A 19,258-nucleotide genomic window follows, 5' to 3' on the forward strand; every position below is an offset into this window, starting at 1 on the left:
TGTGTCAAGTGCATTTGCAAAACCCATCAAGCATCGTGATGATGAAACTGTCTCTCATGAAGACCTTCCCAGGAAAGCAAGAAAGCAAGACTAAAACGTTACCTCTGCTGTGGAGGAGAAGTTCGTTTAGAGTCACCAGCCTCAAAAAACACCAATTAATTACGTAATAAGCACCTCAGATTAGAGCCATTATGAAGGGTTTCATCTCAATATCAACTTTTCAAACTAGATTATCGCATGTTTTGGACGCCATCATCGTTATAAAAATCTAAAGGAACGACCATGGAGTTTATCCCAAACTTGTAAGCGGTCGTGTTTAATGTTGCAAGCGAAATCGGTCGGTCATTATTGTGCATTGTTTTTGCAGGCTTCATGCTCACTATGTGCTTTCTAAACACCGTGCCCGTTCCTCCGCAGATCATCTCCGATCTAGACTCGTGGAATGAGGAGCTTTCACAACAGATGAGCGACTTCGACACGGAGGACCTGACGCTGGCTGAGCAGAGACTTCAGCACCACGCGGACAAAGCGCTCACCATGAACAACCTCACATTCGACGTCATCCATCAGGGCCAGGAGCTGCTGCAGTACGTCAACGAAGTCCAGGCGTCTGGTGAGGACCCTTTTTTTTTCTTTCTTTTTTTTTTTTCTTACACAACCACTGAACACAGCTGAACTACATATCAGATAATGCATTTCTTCATACCTCTTGAGACCGGTCAACCAGATAACAAAAGAGCTGGGCGAATCTAAGGGTACCTACTTCTGTGAGGTCATATTAGTAGTAGATGTTCTAGGGGAAAGAATATATATATATAAACGTATATATTTTTGGTTGTACCCACAGTATATACTAGTAAAAAAATATATAATAATAATAAAAAAAAGTTGGACCTCATTTGCCGTCATGTTATTTGAAGCGGTTGCCAGATTTGTTTGTAACAGTATTAGTTTTATTACAGTAGCTCTGCTTAAAAGTAGGCACATTAAACAGCAAGAATTAGATCAGGCTGTTAGAAATACACATAATTAAAAAAAAATTATATAAAAAATTTGTATTATAAAATTTTGTTCTGGAATTTCTTTTATAAAATTTCTAATTACATATTTTCTATTGCACGGTGTATGTATCATTTAGTATATAAATAATTTTAGTGTATCTTTTAGTATATTTATATTTTTTATATAAATTTAATATTTAAAATTGTGTTTTGGAATTTTATATATAAGATTTATAATTACAGATTTTTTTATTGTATGTTGTATGTATCATTAGTATATAAATAATTTTAGTATATAAGAATTTTTATATAAACTTTATATTTAGAATTGTGTTCTGGAATTTTATCTATAAAATTTATTATTTCAGATTTTCCTATTGTGTGTTGTATGTATCATTAATATATTAAAAAAAGTATTTTTAGTATATTTTTTAGTATATAAATATTCTTCATATAAATTTAAATTTAAAATTTTGCTCTGAAATTTTATCTATAAAATTTATATTTACAGATTTTCTGTTGCATGTTGTATGTATCATTAGTTTTTATTAAATCTGGCACACATTGACTTGCTTTGTATTTAAGAAACATGAGGAATGAAGCTTTAAATTAATAAAAATAATGTCCTGTTGTATCTTCTTGGCCTTATTAGTCTACACACCAATGATTGTCCAGAACACACTGAAATGTCATGAGAGATTTGTCCTTCTGTTTACGCCTGAATGACGTCATAATAAATATGGTTAGGAGTATATTTTTGGTTTTAGGTATTTTACTGATTAGGTCTTGAGACTTTGGTGTTTTGCCTCAGCGGTGACACGCAGAGATGAGGGAAGTGTAAGGGTCTAATCTTAATCTCAGTCACCAGCATCATCGATTTTAACCTCCTGCATCATATGACCGCGTGCAGACGTGGACAAGCTTACAAATTCCCCTCTGTCCAGTCGGTCACGTTGGGTCTTTAATCAAATCTCTCTCGTCACCACCTCAGAGTCGGGCTCTGAGCCTTATCTGTGCTGACTGTTTGTTTACGTTTCCTTCTCTCTCTGAATCAGTCTCTGTGTGTGTGTTTGTGTGTGTAGGTGTGGAGTTGTTGTGTGATCGGGATGTGGACATGGCCACACGTGTTCAGGATCTCCTGGAGTTCCTGCATGAGAAGCAGCAGGAGCTGGATGTGGCAGCAGAGCAGCACCGCCGCCACCTGGAGCAGTGTGTGCAGCTACGCCACCTACAGGCAGAGGTCAAGCAGGTAACGCGTAAAATTATTCATTTTTTGGTATTTAAGCCCTTTCGTCAGAGACGGGAATAATCCTGAATTAGTTTATTACAAATGCTTGAAACACATGTCTGTTATCATTTATTGAATTAATTCCATGCTGTATGACATTAAAGCAACTAGTTGGGTAGATTTTCTAAAGAAAATGTGAGTGGTGCTTGCCGTGGCAAAACTCCAGGATCAGTTGTTGAAGTGCTCTAAAGTGCTTGCTTGGGCGTAGCTTGACAGCTTCACAATGATCCTGAGAGACTGATTGGTTGCCCGAGTAAAATGAGCCCGCCCCCATTTCTTTCTGAATTGGGTTCAATTTCAAAGTTTCTGTGGAAGTTTCCATAGCTGGGAATGGAACTGTGAGTGCTTCCTGTTTCAGTGCTGAAGTACCTTCACCATCGGGTAAATTTGGGCACCTCTTGAGCCCCAGGGGTACAACTTTACATCCCCCTTTGCGGTTGTTCTGACACAGCTTGCAAACCTCTTCAATTGTGATACATTTTATATTTCTGCTAAATTCTTGCTCTGCGCCAGAATCTATGTCTAAATGTCAAATGGGACTTTTTTGGGTGGTAAACTGCCCCCCATCCACCCATTAGGAATGTCTTAGCACCCCATTCCCGAATAAGCCGCACAATATGACACCTACGACAGACGGTGCGGAACTAGTTACACGCCAAAGTCAGTACGGAAAAAAATAAAAGAAGTCTGCAAGATAATACAGTTGATGCTTCGCAGGCACCACTAATTATTTAACTTTAAGATGATTAATAGCTAAAGTAAAGCAAGCAGAATAAAGCATGCGACAAATGATTAACATAGATAGAGCTGCTCGTATGATTACAAAATGTACGTCTTAATCTAGTCTTTTTAGATAAATACTGTATTAAGTGACCTAATCAATCTTGTTTTTTTTATGTGGAATTTTTGTCATTTATAAACAGCCAGAATGTATAAATCTCAAAGTGCCTAAGCATTGTGTGTGATGCTCAGGTCCTGGGCTGGATCCGTAATGGAGAGTCGATGCTGAATGCCGGTCTGATCACCGCCAGTTCTCTGCAGGAAGCCGAGCAGCTGCAGAGAGAGCATGAGCAGTTCCAGCATGCTATCGAGGTACGTTTATTTCTTCTGCTCTTATCCTCTCCCTCCTCTCATTTATCTCCTTCTTTACTCACACTCAAGCCTTTGGAGAGCGTGTTATCTCTGTGGTACGAAAGGCTAAAGTGCAAGCATACATATTTAATAACTACAGCTACTGGAAGAGTTCCTTTTATTCTCATCATTTAGATACAACGGTTTGATCAAAAACCCTTGAACAGCCTCGTTCTGTTGCACGACGGAGAAAGCCTGCCAAGTTTCTCTGTTCTGTTTCTCTCTCTCTCTCTCTCTCTCTCTCTCTCTCTCTCTCTCTCTCTCTAAAGGCCAGATTAGATCTGCATGTGTGGCTAGGAGTGACAGCAACTTGGAGAGACAAAGCAGCTGTCATAATTGCCTTTTCATTTCTAAGCGATCTCAATTTCCTTCCTTTTCAGTCCTTAATAGTGATTGAGCTCTCCATAGTGGAGCGACAAATGACCAATAGGATGTCTTTCAGCTGTAATTCATGCAATGAATGTCTTTCAGATGTTTATTAATGGAATCAACCGATCAACAAATTTATTTCTCACATCACTACAGTATATTGCAGTAAAATGGGTTTTATATAATCATGTGTCTCTCTCGTTCTCTCTCTCGTTCTCTCTCGTTCTCGCTCTCGCTGTACTGTGTCTGCAAGCAGAAAACCCATCAGAGCGCTCTGCAGGTTCAGCAGAAGGCAGAGGCGATGCTGCAGGCCAATCACTACGACATGGACATGATCCGTGACTGCGCTGAGAACGTGGCTTCTCACTGGCAGCAGCTCATGCTCAAAATGGAGGATCGCCTCAAACTCGTCAATGCGTCTGTGGCCTTCTACAAGACCTCTGAACAGGTCAGTGCCGTGGCTCAAATGAGACTCCACACTAAACACACAGTCAAGTCCATCCTCAGCTGAAACAGCAACATTTCTTCTTCTTTCCCTGACTTACGAACCTTCGAGCTACGAATTTCCACAGATGTACGAACGGACCGCAATTCTTTACTTCCGGTTCAATCGCGGAAGTAGCTCACGTGTCAAAAGATAGATGCAGTGCACCAGATACCAATATACACAATTATAAACAATATTTTCAGTGTGTAAGTGAATGTATAAAATGTCTAAAATCCCTTAGATTGTACGTGTGATGTCGATGAATCAGCCCGATGATAAAAAATTGCCGTCCTGTAAAGCTGTCCTGATGGTGAATAATCCTTATTTCTGAAAATCCTTAGCTAAACAGTGTTCATGGTCCAATAATGTGGAAAACAGCTCAGAGCCAAAATGGCGCCTGGATTCCACTTGTGTTTTAAAGGCGCGGAGACAACAACATTACATTTTACGTGTGAGGCTAATTTTCTTAGCCGTGGTTACGGTTTTTGGCCAAAGTGTCAGGAAAGGGGACATGTGGATCATGTATGCTTTACATTGTGTATCCGTGTCAAAGGCGTATAAGAGTCACTTTGTCAGACTTGCGAACAAATCCGACTTAGGAACGTGCTCCCGGAAAGGAACTTGTTCGTAATTGGGGACGACCTGTATATATTTTTTTTAATACATGGTCCAATGTTAATTAAGGTAGGGGTAAAAGTAAATAAACTGTTATGAGGGTGCTATAAAAAAACATAAATAAAATTACATGACATAAAATTTACATCTTGAACAAAATTATTACAAACTATTAGTAGAAGACATGGATGCATGTACTAACGGATAATGGACTAAAAATCCAACTAAAAATGGATGCATGTACTAACATGCTGAGGATGGTTGTTATTGTGTTGAAGCAGGCAGCAGGTCATTATGTACGGTATGGTGCAACTTAAGCTTCAGTAACTGAGTAAACTGAACCCCCGGTACTGCTTGGGTTTCTGTGTACTGACAGCACAGACAGGAAGAGAAGAAAGTGTAGTGTTATAATATAACTGTTAACCAGACACATCTCGGAATACACACTGTGCTTCTAAATGACTTTTGTTTGCTCCAGCACTAATAATAAATGTGTTTTCACAATAGTCAGAGCAAGGCCAAATCATTGACTAATTCAATCAGTTTCGGGTTCTTGAATGCATTCCCCCCCCAAAAAAAAAATGTGTGTAAGCACTGTATAAAAATTATATGATAGGGTGGAGCATCACATCCTTTTTTTTTTCCTTTTTTTTTTTAAACACCATACATTTCTACTGAGCCCCTAAAAGGATATGAATGGGATGGAAAAAAATACACGTTGCAGGAAAAAAAAGTCCATCTTAAAAAAAAAAAAAAAAAATGCGAGGTAAAAAAAAAAAAAAACTACCATGATATGGGTGGAAAAAAAATTAAGCTAGGAAAATTAAGCTAGTTTTTTTGTTTGCGAGATCTTGCAAATAATTTGTAAGATCTCGCAAACATTTCGGGTAGGGGTCATGGAGAAAATTACTGGGTAGAATTCTGACTAGCTGAGTTTTACTTTCAGCTTGGCCTAAAATATAAAGACATTTAGTTTGTACTCTGAGCTTGCCCTTTCTGTATTTTACTGCCGGAAGTATAAGTCACGTGGTCTGGATTTTTTTTTTTTTTACCCCTCCTATGTCCTTTCTTTTTTTTTTTTCCCGTCTCATGTCCTGTTTTTCTTTCTCCGATTTCCCCCCATTTTTTTCCCCCTTCAAAATTTTTTTTCTTCTCATCCATGTTCTTTTTAGGGGTTCTGTACATTTCCACAAACTGAGTTGATCCCACCTTTGTCCATTATGTAGTTGAATGCAAACATAGAATCGAGTTTTGTTAACTTTTTCTAGGAAAATAACACTGTTGGAAAGGATTTAGAGTTAGTCAGGATTTAGTCAGTGGGCAGACTGTTTTCAGCCCCATGTTTATTAAACTGGATTTTACTGTAAGTCAGTACTCCTACTCAGTCTATTCTGGCAGATAAGTAGCCTTTGGCAATATCTCAGTATCTCAGTTTAGTGTAGTCAATGTGCAGCATGTACAGCAGTACAGATTTACTGTCCTCTAACAACAACTTAACATACAGACTTTACTGTTTAAATAACCGGCAATGAAAATGAGTACTGCTCCAATAATCTGAAATTCATTCTTCAGTAACCTTTTCCCCTATTTTGCTGTTTGTGGTTGTAATGTTGGCATTGTGCTCTACAGGTGTGCAGTGTTTTGGAGAGTCTGGAACAGGAGTATAAGCGGGAGGAGGACTGGTGTGGCGGCGCAGACAAACTGGGTCCCAACTGCGAGACGGATCACGTCACCCCTATGATCAGCAAACACCTGGAGCAGAAAGAGGCCTTCCTCAAGGTAAGTGTATCCTCAAGCTACAAGAATCTCTTTAGCTTTTTGATGATTGTTTTATTCATTTTATATTTTTTTGCTTTATTAATTCACGGCCGTGTATGCGTCTCCTTCCAGGCATGCACCCTGGCCAGACGAAACGCTGATGTGTTCCTCAAGTACATGCACAGGAACAGTGTGAACATGCCTGGGATGCTGAGTCACGTCAAAGCACCCGAGCAACAGGTCAAAAGTGAGTTCACAGAGCGCCGGAGGAGTACATGCTGTCTCAGTGATGTTCGAGTTCACAAAGCATTGTGGGAAAAAAAAAAAAAGAGAAAAAACGGCTCTGTCCGTGACGGTGCTTTTTTAAAATAATTATTATTATTTAAACACAGTCCATACTGTTTTTGCAGTTGTCTCTCTTGCTGTTGTCTCCGGAGGTGTCTCTAAACACAGCTGGTTCGCTCTCTGGAGAAATATGTGTTTTCTTTTTTGCTTTGTTTGTTTAGAATTTAATTCAAGCTTTTTTCTGACATCTAGTGGAAAGGTGTGGCATTGCATGATATTTGTCTTTCTGACGAAGAGTTGCGGTTGCAGCAGCTGACCCACTTAGATCCAGTTTAGCCCAGTTTCGTAGCATGCAGCGTATCTGCAACCCCCCATCCTGTTCCGTTCGGTGATTTAATGACTCACGAATCTGGAAACAGTAAGTGGGTCAGCCCTCAGCACTGCAGAAGAACGAGACACAGTGTCTCAGGGGTGGGCCCATCCTTATGTCTTCGTATGATGTACACACTCACTCAAAAAAGAAAACACGCCTTATTATCGAAGAACATGTCCTTCATCCAGCTGTAGACATATCTGCTGCTTAATATACGTAACATTTTAAAAAATATATATATTTAATGACAAGAACCTCCCCCAAAAGAAACAGGTGTTCGCATCGCGACGCCGAAGCAGGAGTCTTTGCTTTACGTTTGGTTTTTTGTCCAGTTTAACCAGATCATATCGGTGATGCTAAAATTATTTATAACAAGCTAAAGAACTTTCAAAGAGATCATCTAATTGTGGATAAGACTATACTGCCTGGCCAAAAAAAAAAAAAAAAAACTCCCACACTTAATGGCAACCTTGAGCTTTGATTACAGCACACAATGTGATGTCCAGTTCATGTGTGAAAATGATTCCTCATGCTCCCAGAGCCACTCTTTCACAATCTGTCCTGGAATATTCCTGTACCTTCATTTAACATCAAATGACTTCTTACCCTGACACGCCCATCGCTCTGGAATAGGGTCAATCAGACGCCATGACCTTTTTTTTTTTAATTCCCTCAAAGTCCAATCTTTATGCTCCCTACCAAAATCGAAGCCTTTTTATGTGATCAGTCTCGCTAGTGAGTGGTTTTCTTATGTACACCCAACTGTTTTATCTCAATCCTGTGAGTTATCCTCAAACGCTACTACTTTTTCTTTTCCTTTTACTATTAAACCATGATTTCTGCTGTCATTTTTTTTCTTTTTTCTTTTAAACGATGCAGCTTCATCAAGCGTTTAAGTGATTTCCAATCACAGACGTTTTACTCTCCTGGATTTAATAATGCATAGGACTGTTTTTAAATCAGATCACTATGATCTATACACAGTTTTACTTGTATAATCTTCTTTTTACTTACAATAATCATCTTTTAATTTTGTGAAGCTGCTTTGGGACATATCATCAGCTATATAAATGAAACTGGAATGAATTGAAATGAATTAACTACATTTCCAGTTATTTTTGCAATCTTTTTTTATTTGCTTAAAACTGTTTATTTTTTCGAAAAGACACCATTTTTGTATTTTGTTTTTTTAGTTTTGTTAAATTACATGTTAAGATTACATTCTATGGACGTCATCGACATACAGTACTTGAACTTACAGTGTAAGATAGAAAGTGTTTTTTGCATTTTAGTCATCCTGTCTGAATCCAACTGGAACCTTTTTGTTAATGAAAAGGTGCAGTTTTAGTTTTATTTGGTGTCTTAAGTTGTGTTTTTGTGCAGTAGAAAGAGAAAAAAACAAAAAAAATTGTGTGTTTTGTTTAGACATCCTGAATGAGCTGCTGCAGAGGGAGAACCGTGTTCTGCACTTTTGGACAATGAGGAAGAGGAGGCTGGACCAGTGCCAGCAGTACGTGGTGTTTGAGCGCAGTGCCAAACAGGTTCGTCTCACATACACACGCGGACACACCTGCTCACCTGCTCCTGTTTACTGTGTGTCTCGTGTTTTTTTGTTGTTGTTGGGTTTTTTCCCCCCATCTCTCACTTTTTCACGAGTGTCACAATTAAACTTATACAGTATGTGTTGCATTTAATTACCGTTTTTAACATCAAGCTAATTAGCCGCGTTCCCGGCACAGCACTCACTGCTAAAGAGATCGCTGCGCTGCAGAGCATCGCCCGGCCATCTGTCCCTCTGCTCACACCAACTGTGTGTCTGTCTCCAACCCTCAGTGATTTCTAACTGAAACTAGCTGCTCTTCCGGAGTAAATCCCCAAATAAACGTGTGTTAATGTGTGTTACAGGCCCTGGAGTGGATCCATGACACTGGCGAGTTCTACCTGTCCACACACACGTCCACAGGCTCCAGCATCCACCACACTCAAGAGCTGCTGAAGGAGCACGAGGACTTCCACATTACAGCCAGGGTAAACCTTCCGGCGTCACTGTATCCGAGAAGTAAAGTCAGTTGTAGCGGTGATGAAAGTCAGTAGTCAGTCAGTGCAACTAAGGACCGCCGTACCTCAGCGTGCGAGTTTAATCCGTTTCCGAGACGAGTGCTTAAGCCGGAATTTTGTATTGCGAAACGCATTTTCCTTTAGGATGTAATGTAAATGCAGATAATCCCAAAAACATTATCAATATTGGCAATTTTTAACACTATAAACATACTTTTCCAAAAGTTTTGATTGTTTTTATATGCAATTAATCTTAATTTATGACTCCTCTTGGCAGCGGATGCGTCTGAAAGCGTCTCCTTTTTCTTCTTGTTGCAGTCCTTAATGACATTCTTGTAACCCATGGTGCTCTGTCTTTATTAAATCTTCCACAAAGTGCAAAATATGTTAAGTTGCTTCGCTTGGCTTTTCACTTACTAGGGTTAATTCAGTCAGCTGTTTAAAATTTTTGACCTAGTCCTGGGATAAATTATTTTTTGTTGTCTTGATCGTCTGAGTTTCATATGTAGCAGCAGTGAGCTTCGTAGTACAGTCAGTCCCGGACCCAGAGTGAGTACAGTGGTTAATCAATCGGACTGTAGGTCCTACCGTCGCCGCGCTCGGCGGTACCGTTTGGCTTTGTGCGTTTGCTGGCTTTTACCGTTGAGTGGCGCTATATAACTACAGACTGACGCCTCATGCCTTAGTTCATTCTCTGCTGGATTAATGAGACACGAAGTTTTAGAACTGCACGTAGTAGCGGATAAAATCAAGTAAAACATTGTAGTTAAACAAATTTATAATCACAGAACTAAAATGACGATACAAATGTAGAATTTAAATTAAATTAAATCTTATTAGGATCAAATTTAAACAAAATAAATGTTAACACAGTGAGCCTTTAAATTTTATCACGTGTAATTAGAAAAGACGCGTGTAGGGTTTTGTGTCGTCTTATATCTTGTGTTCTTTAAATTTATAGTAGATTTATTAACTAAAATAAATGACCATAAAAATTATAACATTGTTAGGACGTTCTACTGCGTCAGCTGATGTCGGTCATTCAGCCCCGCTTGTGTTTGTGCGTTATTATAAGAATGAAATGCAGTAGACTGTTATGATCTGTAACGGGTTCGACCCATGTTGCACGGGCGGCACCATAAAGCACGGACACGAGGCGAGGTCTTACGGGAAAAGGGTAATTTATTTAGGTAAAATGGGGAAGGAAAGTGTTAAAGGAGGGAGAATGGAAAGAAAGGGATAAAGGTTGTGCATGTGCAGTTCCGGGGGCTGTGCCACACTGGCATGCGAGCACACAGCTGACGATAAGTGTTGGTGCGAGTGGCAGAACTGAGCACGCGGAGGCAGCGCTCCTGCACGCTCCCTCGTGACGGCGCTTCTCCCGCTGTCGATGGCCGGCGCGAGTTCTCGCTGACGCAAAAACCTAACCACACTTTTCCTCTTCGGCAGCGGGGCTGCGAGGGCGGGCACGGTGCGGGAGTGAAGGTGCCGCGGGAGCTCGCGCAGCTCTTTCTCGCGCTGTCCTCAGCGCGGAGATCAAAGGGCGGAATTCTAGTGTCCTTGTTTAAAGTCCCTCGGGCGCGTCACATCTCCCCACTGACATGCTTCTTTCATATTCTCCATTACATCACGTACTTCCCAGACCTCAGACAAACCTCCGCGCCTTGCTTTTATAATGCGGAGCAAGCCCGAGATCATATTAACGTTAATTATCGCCAGCCGGCACAAATAGGCGGCTCCCGTCCCTTTGCTGCCTATTCAGGGAGCCTACGGAGTGAGGGAGTAGTTATAGTAGATTTGGGCGTACACCCATCACACGCGCACGCCGTGGCAGATCATCATAATTGTCCTAAACTTGTATTTCATAAGGTTTTCCGAGCGGTGGTACAGCGCAACGGGGGTCATTATTTACTATTAAACATTAAACGAATTTACAAAACTTAATGCGTGCGATTAAGCGCTGATTCTACGTAGGAAAGTAAAGAAGAGGATCCTGATGCTCAACATTCCGGAGACCAAACCCCATTTAAATTAAATTAACAAATATTGCATGTAAATAACAATAGCCCACGTTTAAAACAGCATTTTATTTAGATTATAAAAAAATTATCCTGCATCTGTTTTAGGTGTTCCAGCTGCCACTGTTCTAGAATTTAAATTAAATCAAATCTTATTAGGATCAAATTTAAGCACAATAAATGTTAACACAGTGAGCCTTTTGATTCTATCACTTGTAATTAGAAAAAAAGCGTGTATGGATTTGTGTCATCTTATTTCTTGTGTTCTTTAAATTTATAGTAGATTTATTACGTGAAATAAATTACCATAAAATTAAAACAGTGTTAGGACGTTCTACTGCGTCCGCAGATGTCAGTCATTCAGCCCCGCTTGTGTTTTTGCGTTATTATAAGAATGAAATGCAGTAGACTGTTATGATTTGTAACGGGTTCGACCCATGTTACTCAAACAACTCAGTTCAGGTGTAAGTAAATGTCTGTGCTGTTTGGGGGAGGGACGTGCTAATGATTTGGTCGGCTCTGTGTGTGTGTGTGTGTGTGTGAGAGAGAGAGAGGGGGGTGTCGCGGTGGTTGATTATTCAGTGAAACAAAGGCTCAGCTGAAAAATGTTAGGCACATCAGTCACTTAACCCCCAATAAAAGGTATTTGAGTCTTATGATAGTTGTAATATAACAGATGCGCACTGAATACTAAACCAGGCACGGAGATTAATGAACCAAGATAGCCCCCATACCCGTTTAAAAAATAAATAAATAAATAAATAAATACCAAATAATATTATTGTGTATAGACTGATTAAAAACAATGCAATTTATGCTATCATAAGGAAAATAACAAGTTCTTCCATTCCAATGATTAAAAAAGGTAACAATGTCAACTTTAGAATCTAGAATCCAGGAGATTAAAATTACACAAATTGAAATCACTGAAAGTCTCCAGAAGAGCCTCAGATTCAAGTGGTTTTTAAAGTGTGGAGAGGTCCATTATAGTTTCTCTGAATGTATAGGTGAGAACAGCCGATTCACACCTGGGGAGGGTGAATCATTTGTATTTGAATGTTGTCTGGCATTGTAAAGCACTATAGTGACACTAAAAGAACAACCCAGGATTAATAGGAATTCTTATACTGCATAAACATTATTTAGCACAAAAAAATTCCTCGCGCTCGGGAAAACTATGCGTGCGGTTGAGCGCTGGTTAGACTATAGGAAATTAAATCGGAGGGTTTTTATTTAGACTATTAAAAAAATAACCTGCGTCTATTTTTAGGCGTGCCAGCTGCCACTTTTTAGTTAGAAGTTTTCAATACAAAGCTTATAATGCCCACATGACATGACGGAATAAGGCACGGCTGGTGATGATTGGGGTTTGTTGGGTTACAGTGGATTTTACTACGCGGTGTGAGTGCAATGGCCATCCGTCTGCTCGCGCTGACTCTGCTCTCCGCGGATGGCCCCCTCCCACCTCTCGCTCCTTTGAAGTCCCCGGGCGCGTTCCATTTGCCCTGCTTGCATGCCGCACTTCCGCGTTGTTGCACGCGCGCTGCATACACAGCGCGTAGTAAAATCCACTGTAGCCCAACAAACCCCGAGTATTTTATAGCGCGGGGTGCAAGCCCGGGCAACCATAGTAACGATAGCTCACCAGTCATGTGTAATTCTGCGGTCCCGCTGCTTCGCATGTCTGAAGGGGAGGCCGCCTAACTAGTGAGCGAGGAGCGATATTGATTTGGGCGCACGCCGTGACAGGCTGAAAAAACTGCTGTCAGATTAATGTGCAAAAACTATATAATAAAACTATATAAGACTACATGCCTTTATAAGACTTAACTTTTATTTAAGCGCACTCACAATAACGAAAAAACGTTGTGATTTTGTAAGTGTTGTGATTTTGTAAGTGTTGTAAGCTGCGCTGTTCTGTATTGTTTTTGGTGAACTTGAGCGCGTCAGAAAATGAACGCAAACGTTTTTTTTAAAGTCTGCTTGCTGTTTTCCCGACGCGTTCATAATCATTAGTCTACTTCTGCCGGTGCGCTCTGGAAAACATAATGCATGCGGCTAAGCGCTGATTAAAACTATGGAGTAAATTAAAGAGGAGAATCACGATTCTGAAGTCCTGAGCCCAAACCTCATTTAAATTAAATCAACAAATACTATAAGTAAAAAAAAAAACAATAGCCCACGTTTAGAAACCGATTATAAATTCTTTCCGACATGAGTTGGCCCGGTGTTATGCGCAGAGCGCCGGGAGATTTCCTAAAGCTCAGAAATCACTGGGCATTTTTTCTAAATAGCCGCTATCTTTAACAACTGATGGAGGTTTTGAGCTGTATACACACGCATTCCTGCCTAAACAACTCTTAAAACTACACCTGTGACACAATAACAGTAATATTTCAAACATTCTGCAGGCTGATATTTGGAGAAAGGAAAGAATAATGAAAAAACCAGTTGTTGGGTCAAAATAACCCAACCAGGTGTTCATTTGTAAACTACATCTCATATGAGCCAACATGAGCAACCCAACAATGTGTTTAAAGTACCTGAAATAATCCAGAACTTAAATAACAATAAACAGATACAGAGATACGCTGTATAACGGTCACTGTTGTATTTACGGCAACGAGCGAAAATGTCACTTTGCGCCACCTGGCGGCCATTTTACGAATGACTTTGAAATGCAACTAATTTATTTTGGCCGCTGACGTTTTCACGCGGCGGTGAGCGCGACGGTAATAACCATTCCGATTGATCAACTACTGTAACTGCGCATGTACAGTATTTACACACAGGTAAAAAGTCCAGTAAGTAAGTAACGTTAACACAGTCACTAGTTTACGTAAGACCGTCATTGCAAAAAAAATATCCTCACGAACAAAGGTGACGTCAAATCAAGGAGAGTGGCGCACAGACAATGACATCATCATCGGCACACAATGTGACCTTAAAAGAGTTTTCCGAAACCTCCGTTTTCAACGAATGGAAATACTTTTGCGTGTGGATTAAAGGCTGTAACGCGTTTTTTAAAATACCGTACCCAGCTTAGTCATAGAAACCCTTTAAGTAAAAGGTGACGCAGTAAAATGAGACGGTTCTGAATTTTGATCATTTATTTATTTTTACTCATCTAAGAAATGAAATGAAACCTTAAATAATAAAGAAAAAAAATATGAATTTACACACATGGACATAGATTTTTATGCTATGCCGTGTCTCTTGGGGTTTGTGGTATTTTCCGTATGCCAAGGTGCCATCGTACTAGATTTAGTTCATTATTGCACGAGTGATTTTTAAAGCATTTAAATGACATGTTCATATAATTTCCGTCCCGCTCTCTGTCTCCAGCAAACCAAAGAGAGGGTGAAGCTGTTGATCCAGCTGGCCGACGGCTTCTGCGACAAAGGTCACGCTCACGCTGCAGAGATCAAGAAATGGGTGACGGCTGTGGACAAGCGCTACCGAGACTTTTCCCTGCGCATGGATAAATACCGTACCTCACTGGAGAAAGCACTGGGCATCTCTTCTGATTCTAACAAAGCGGTATGTTTCTGCCATCTGCTGCGTGTCTTTACCAGCACAAAGCCCCTTCTGCTGTCTCTCTGAGCGTGTGTGCCGTTAATACTGTAGCTCTGCAGATCTGAGTTTGTGTGTTTTATTATTAATACAAAGAATTTACTGCGATTCCTATAAGCTTAACATTTTAAAGGGTTAGTCTGCTGGTTTTAAACAGCCTCATGGAATATGTAGCATAGTGTTTCATGTCTATGAGTAGCATCACAACATGCTTTGTTAGATTGTAAGAAGATTTATGTTAATATTTACTGGTTGTTTGTCTGTTGTTATAGTTCTTATCGTTTTCAATAATCCTTTATTTATTTTTTTATTTATTATTCAGAGCAAGGACCTGCAGTTGGATATTATCCCTGCCAGTGCTCCGGGGTCAGAGGTCAAACTGAGGGACGCCGCTCATGAGCTGAACGAAGAGAAGCGCAAGTCTGCACGCAGGAAGGAGTACGTGTCTTCAGATTTAACCCTAATGTGTCGTCTTCCATCTGCACAGCTCGATCTGACACCAGAAGAATATAAAAAGGGCGCAGCCCTAGAAGATAAACTTCCATTTTATTTGTTTCGAGTTACTTTTTCTTTAATAAGTGTCTGTTTTTTTTTCTTTTCAAAAGTATTTGCAAGATTAAAAAACAAACCAAAAAAAAACTTGGTCTCAAATTGATGCAAAAATTTTTTTTTGGTTGCAAAAATTCATGTGAAAACATCCTTGTGAAAGTAACTTTACTGTATAAAGCACTCGCAACAATCTTTCTTCCCACTTTATACTGTATAAAGTGCCTTGGTGTTATTCACGCTTTTGTAGATATCAGCACTTTCTCGATTCCATTAACCGTGATGGAGAAGTTTAACTATCAGAAGTTACGTGTTTTCGTCATGTTTTGAAAGTTATTTACTGCTCCCAGCGCTCGTGTCCACATTATACGCCTTTCTTATTTATAGCACGGTTTGATGCGGTGTGTGTTTCACCGTTAAGTGATAAAGACAAATTATTGAGCTACGGATAAAACCGTCATAAATTGGCGTAATTGATTTGTGACGCGCAATATCTGCAAGACTGCTCTTGAATTTCAATGAGCATGTGCGAGCCAGTGGGTTTAGCGATGTGTTTTTGTTATTTTCTCCCCCTCTTACAGTGAGCGGATCATAAACACTTAGAGCTGATATCATGCAATATACTTTGGGCTTGTTTCTTTATTACTTATTTAAATTTGTAATGTGTGTGTGTATAGTTTCATCATGGCGGAGCTGATTCAGACCGAGAAGGCCTACGTGAGAGACTTAAGGGAGTGTATGGATGTAAGTAATAGAAGTGTTAATGTTTATCTTTATTATTATTATATCAATTATTATTGCGCTGTTACAGGATAATAATTGAGATCTGAATTGGATTTTATTTTTGAGATTTAAAAATATTTTTATTCTTTCGCAGACGTATCTCTGGGAAATGACCAGTGGTGTTGAGGAAATCCCTCCAGGGATCGTCAACAAAGAGCACATCATCTTCGGCAATATGCAGGACCTGTATGAATTCCATCACAAGTGAGTTTTTGTTTGCGGAAAAACAGTTAAATGTTTTGTGGTTTTGCATGGATCTGATGTTTGCTCCTCTCGTTCTCTCCTCCACAGTATCTTCCTGAAAGAGCTGGAGAAGTACGAACAGCTTCCCGAAGATGTGGGTCATTGTTTCGTGACCTGGGTAAGCTTACTGATCCGAAAAAAAAAAAAAAAATCATTTGTAATGAAACTTTTTAATAAAATTTTATTTTAACGGTCAGCGAATAACCCTTATTTGTTCTTTCGCAGGCTGATAAATTCCAGATGTACGTTAACTACTGCAAAAACAAACCAGACTCCACACAACTCATTCTCGAGCATGCCGGATCCTACTTTGATGTAAGAGCTCACTCGTATACAGTAGTAATTAACCATCATAACATCGTTAGAACTAGTTTGCTTTGAATGTAAGGTGACTAATTATTTTGTGACCTCATCTCGCAGGAGATTCAGCAGAGGCACCGTCTGGCAAACTCCATCTCATCCTATCTGATCAAACCAGTGCAGAGAATAACCAAATACCAGCTGCTGCTCAAGGTTAGGAGACGTCTGTGACAGCACTGACCCTCAGACTAACACGCTTTGAGTCTCGAAGCAAAGATTTATCTGAATGTATCTGTACGCTCTCTAATTCGCCATTGTTTTGTATGTATAGGAACTGCTGACGTGTTGCGAGGAGGGCAAAGGAGAAATCAAAGATGGCTTGGAGGTCATGCTGAGCGTGCCCAAGAGGGCCAACGATGCCATGCATCTTAGCATGCTAGAAGGTAGCATTCGCCCAGGCAAAAAAGGGCACCCATGCCTTCAAGAAAGAATAGATACGTAGATGAGAAAACTAGGTCATTTAGTACATTCAGGTCGTCAGCTGACTTAATTTTTTGCCACATAAAGTTGCTGAGTCTAGACCTGAGCACCTGAAGGTACACCAGATCAACTAACTTACCCTGATGCGCCCTTCGATCTGAAATTTTTTTCAAATGCTTCAGAATCCAATTTTTATGCTTCCTTGCAAATTGAAGCCCTTTTTTCGATGTGTCGCACTAACAAGTTGTTTTATTATGGACACACAGTCGTTTAATTCCAATCCAATGACTTCCCATCACATTGTGCATGTATGGAAAGGCTCTTACTTTCACTATTAAACATCGCTCTGGTTTTTACTGTTGATTTTTTATTATTTTATTTTTTTGGCCACACAAATTAAAATTAAAATTTTATTGGTTTTTATTTTATTTGACATTCATACACAGTGCGATATGCAGTGAAATGCTTATACGATCGCCCACGAACTTTAAATAGGAAATAGATATGGGATGAAGGAAGAAATAAAATAAAATATAGAAAACTTTAGCCATAGAAAATATAGCTATAATGGATAAGAACAAAATATAAAATATAAAAAAAACTTAGCTGTACAAAATTTTTTTTTTGTACCAATATAGAAAATATAGAAAACCCTAATGTGAAATTTAAATAGAAATGTCCGGGTAGTGTGCAAATATGCATGATTGTATAGATGAGTTCAACAAGTGTTTAAGTCATCTCCGTTCATGTTTTTAAATGGAGACGACCACATTTCTTCTAAAAAAGTAGACACTTCAGCACTATCAACTATCTAGATTTTGATAATGTTTTAGAAAGGGTTCTTAATTTCTTAAAGTAAAATTACAAAACAAAGTTCAAGTAATTTTAAATCCCTTTAGTTGTTTCCTTTGCTTGATGCAGCACAATACTTCCCTAACACTGTACATGATATAACCAGCAGTCATGTGTCCTGTTAGGTTTCGATGAGAACATCGAGTCTCAGGGAGAGCTGATCCTCCAGGAGTCCTTCCAGGTGTGGGATCCCAAGACCCTGATCAGGAAGGGCCGAGAGCGCCACCTCTTCCTCTTCGAGATGTCTCTCGTCTTCAGCAAGGAGGTGAAAGATTCCAACGGCAGGAGCAAATACATCTACAAGAGCAAACTCTTTGTACGTGTTCTCTTATGACTTTACGTCGAGCAAATAATAATTTAATCTTTTAGATACCGTATATAAATGTACCTTTTGCCTCGTGTGCGTTCAGACGTCTGAGCTGGGGGTCACCGAACATGTAGAAGGAGATCCGTGTAAATTCGCCCTCTGGGTGGGACGGACGCCGACTTCTGACAACAAGATTGTTCTCAAGGTGTGTGTGTGTGTGTGTATGTCACTGTGTGTTTAATGTTCTTCCACCTTCCTGTTCTGCTTGCTGGCATGGCTGTGATGTCGAGCTCCGAGGTGCTTGTCTTAGCTCCGTGTCCAGTCCTAGCTCATGTCTCTCACCTGTCTATCTTCTGTCTCTGGGTGATTTCTAACTCCTCTCTCCATGTGTGAGCTGTGAAGGCAGTTATATAAATGTTTGCATCTCTGAATATTAACCGATCTTGGTGGCATATTATTTCTACACTGGCCGAAAGATCCGCAACACCCACAGCATCTTGAAATATACCTTTATTTCTTTAAACCCCGGACGCATGCAATCTGCCTTATATAGTGTTTCTAATATTCTTTTTATTATGTGCTTGTTCTTAGTTCTTCCGCCTTTTTTTTTCTTTCTGCAAAATCTAATCCCATTAGCAGAATCAGTTCAGTTTAAAGGTTTGTTTTAATATTTGGTCTGTGCAAGTCATTTTAATGGATCTTTAAAGCGATGTTTAAGTTGTGTTTACTATTAATGGCTTCTGTTAACTTTAGGAATTCGAACTTCAGGTTCCTTTGAGTCAGATAGTTAT

The 19,258-nt window shown here is 39.7% G+C and overlaps 1 protein-coding gene across 6 annotated transcripts in view; it reads left to right on the forward strand.

The window, feature by feature from the left end:
- trioa (trio Rho guanine nucleotide exchange factor a) overlaps window positions 1-19,258 on the forward strand; it is a 138,107-nt gene that overhangs the window by 98,337 nt on the left and 20,512 nt on the right. For all 6 annotated transcript variants that reach the window (XM_053492917.1, XM_053492919.1, XM_053492920.1 and 3 more), the window contains 18 exons: window positions 418-613; window positions 2,084-2,250; window positions 3,262-3,381; window positions 4,046-4,237; window positions 6,521-6,670; window positions 6,782-6,896; window positions 8,733-8,848; window positions 9,213-9,335; window positions 14,729-14,923; window positions 15,279-15,394; window positions 16,180-16,246; window positions 16,380-16,489; window positions 16,577-16,646; window positions 16,754-16,843; window positions 16,949-17,041; window positions 17,160-17,271; window positions 18,286-18,476; window positions 18,571-18,672. In XM_053492917.1, the coding sequence (XP_053348892.1) occupies window positions 418-613; window positions 2,084-2,250; window positions 3,262-3,381; window positions 4,046-4,237; window positions 6,521-6,670; window positions 6,782-6,896; window positions 8,733-8,848; window positions 9,213-9,335; window positions 14,729-14,923; window positions 15,279-15,394; window positions 16,180-16,246; window positions 16,380-16,489; window positions 16,577-16,646; window positions 16,754-16,843; window positions 16,949-17,041; window positions 17,160-17,271; window positions 18,286-18,476; window positions 18,571-18,672 (2,325 nt within the window). The remainder of the gene's footprint in view (window positions 1-417; window positions 614-2,083; window positions 2,251-3,261; window positions 3,382-4,045; window positions 4,238-6,520; window positions 6,671-6,781; window positions 6,897-8,732; window positions 8,849-9,212; window positions 9,336-14,728; window positions 14,924-15,278; window positions 15,395-16,179; window positions 16,247-16,379; window positions 16,490-16,576; window positions 16,647-16,753; window positions 16,844-16,948; window positions 17,042-17,159; window positions 17,272-18,285; window positions 18,477-18,570; window positions 18,673-19,258) is intronic.

This window comes from Clarias gariepinus, chromosome 3 (genome assembly GCF_024256425.1).
Source record: "Clarias gariepinus isolate MV-2021 ecotype Netherlands chromosome 3, CGAR_prim_01v2, whole genome shotgun sequence".
Taxonomy (NCBI): Eukaryota; Metazoa; Chordata; class Actinopteri; order Siluriformes; family Clariidae; genus Clarias; species Clarias gariepinus.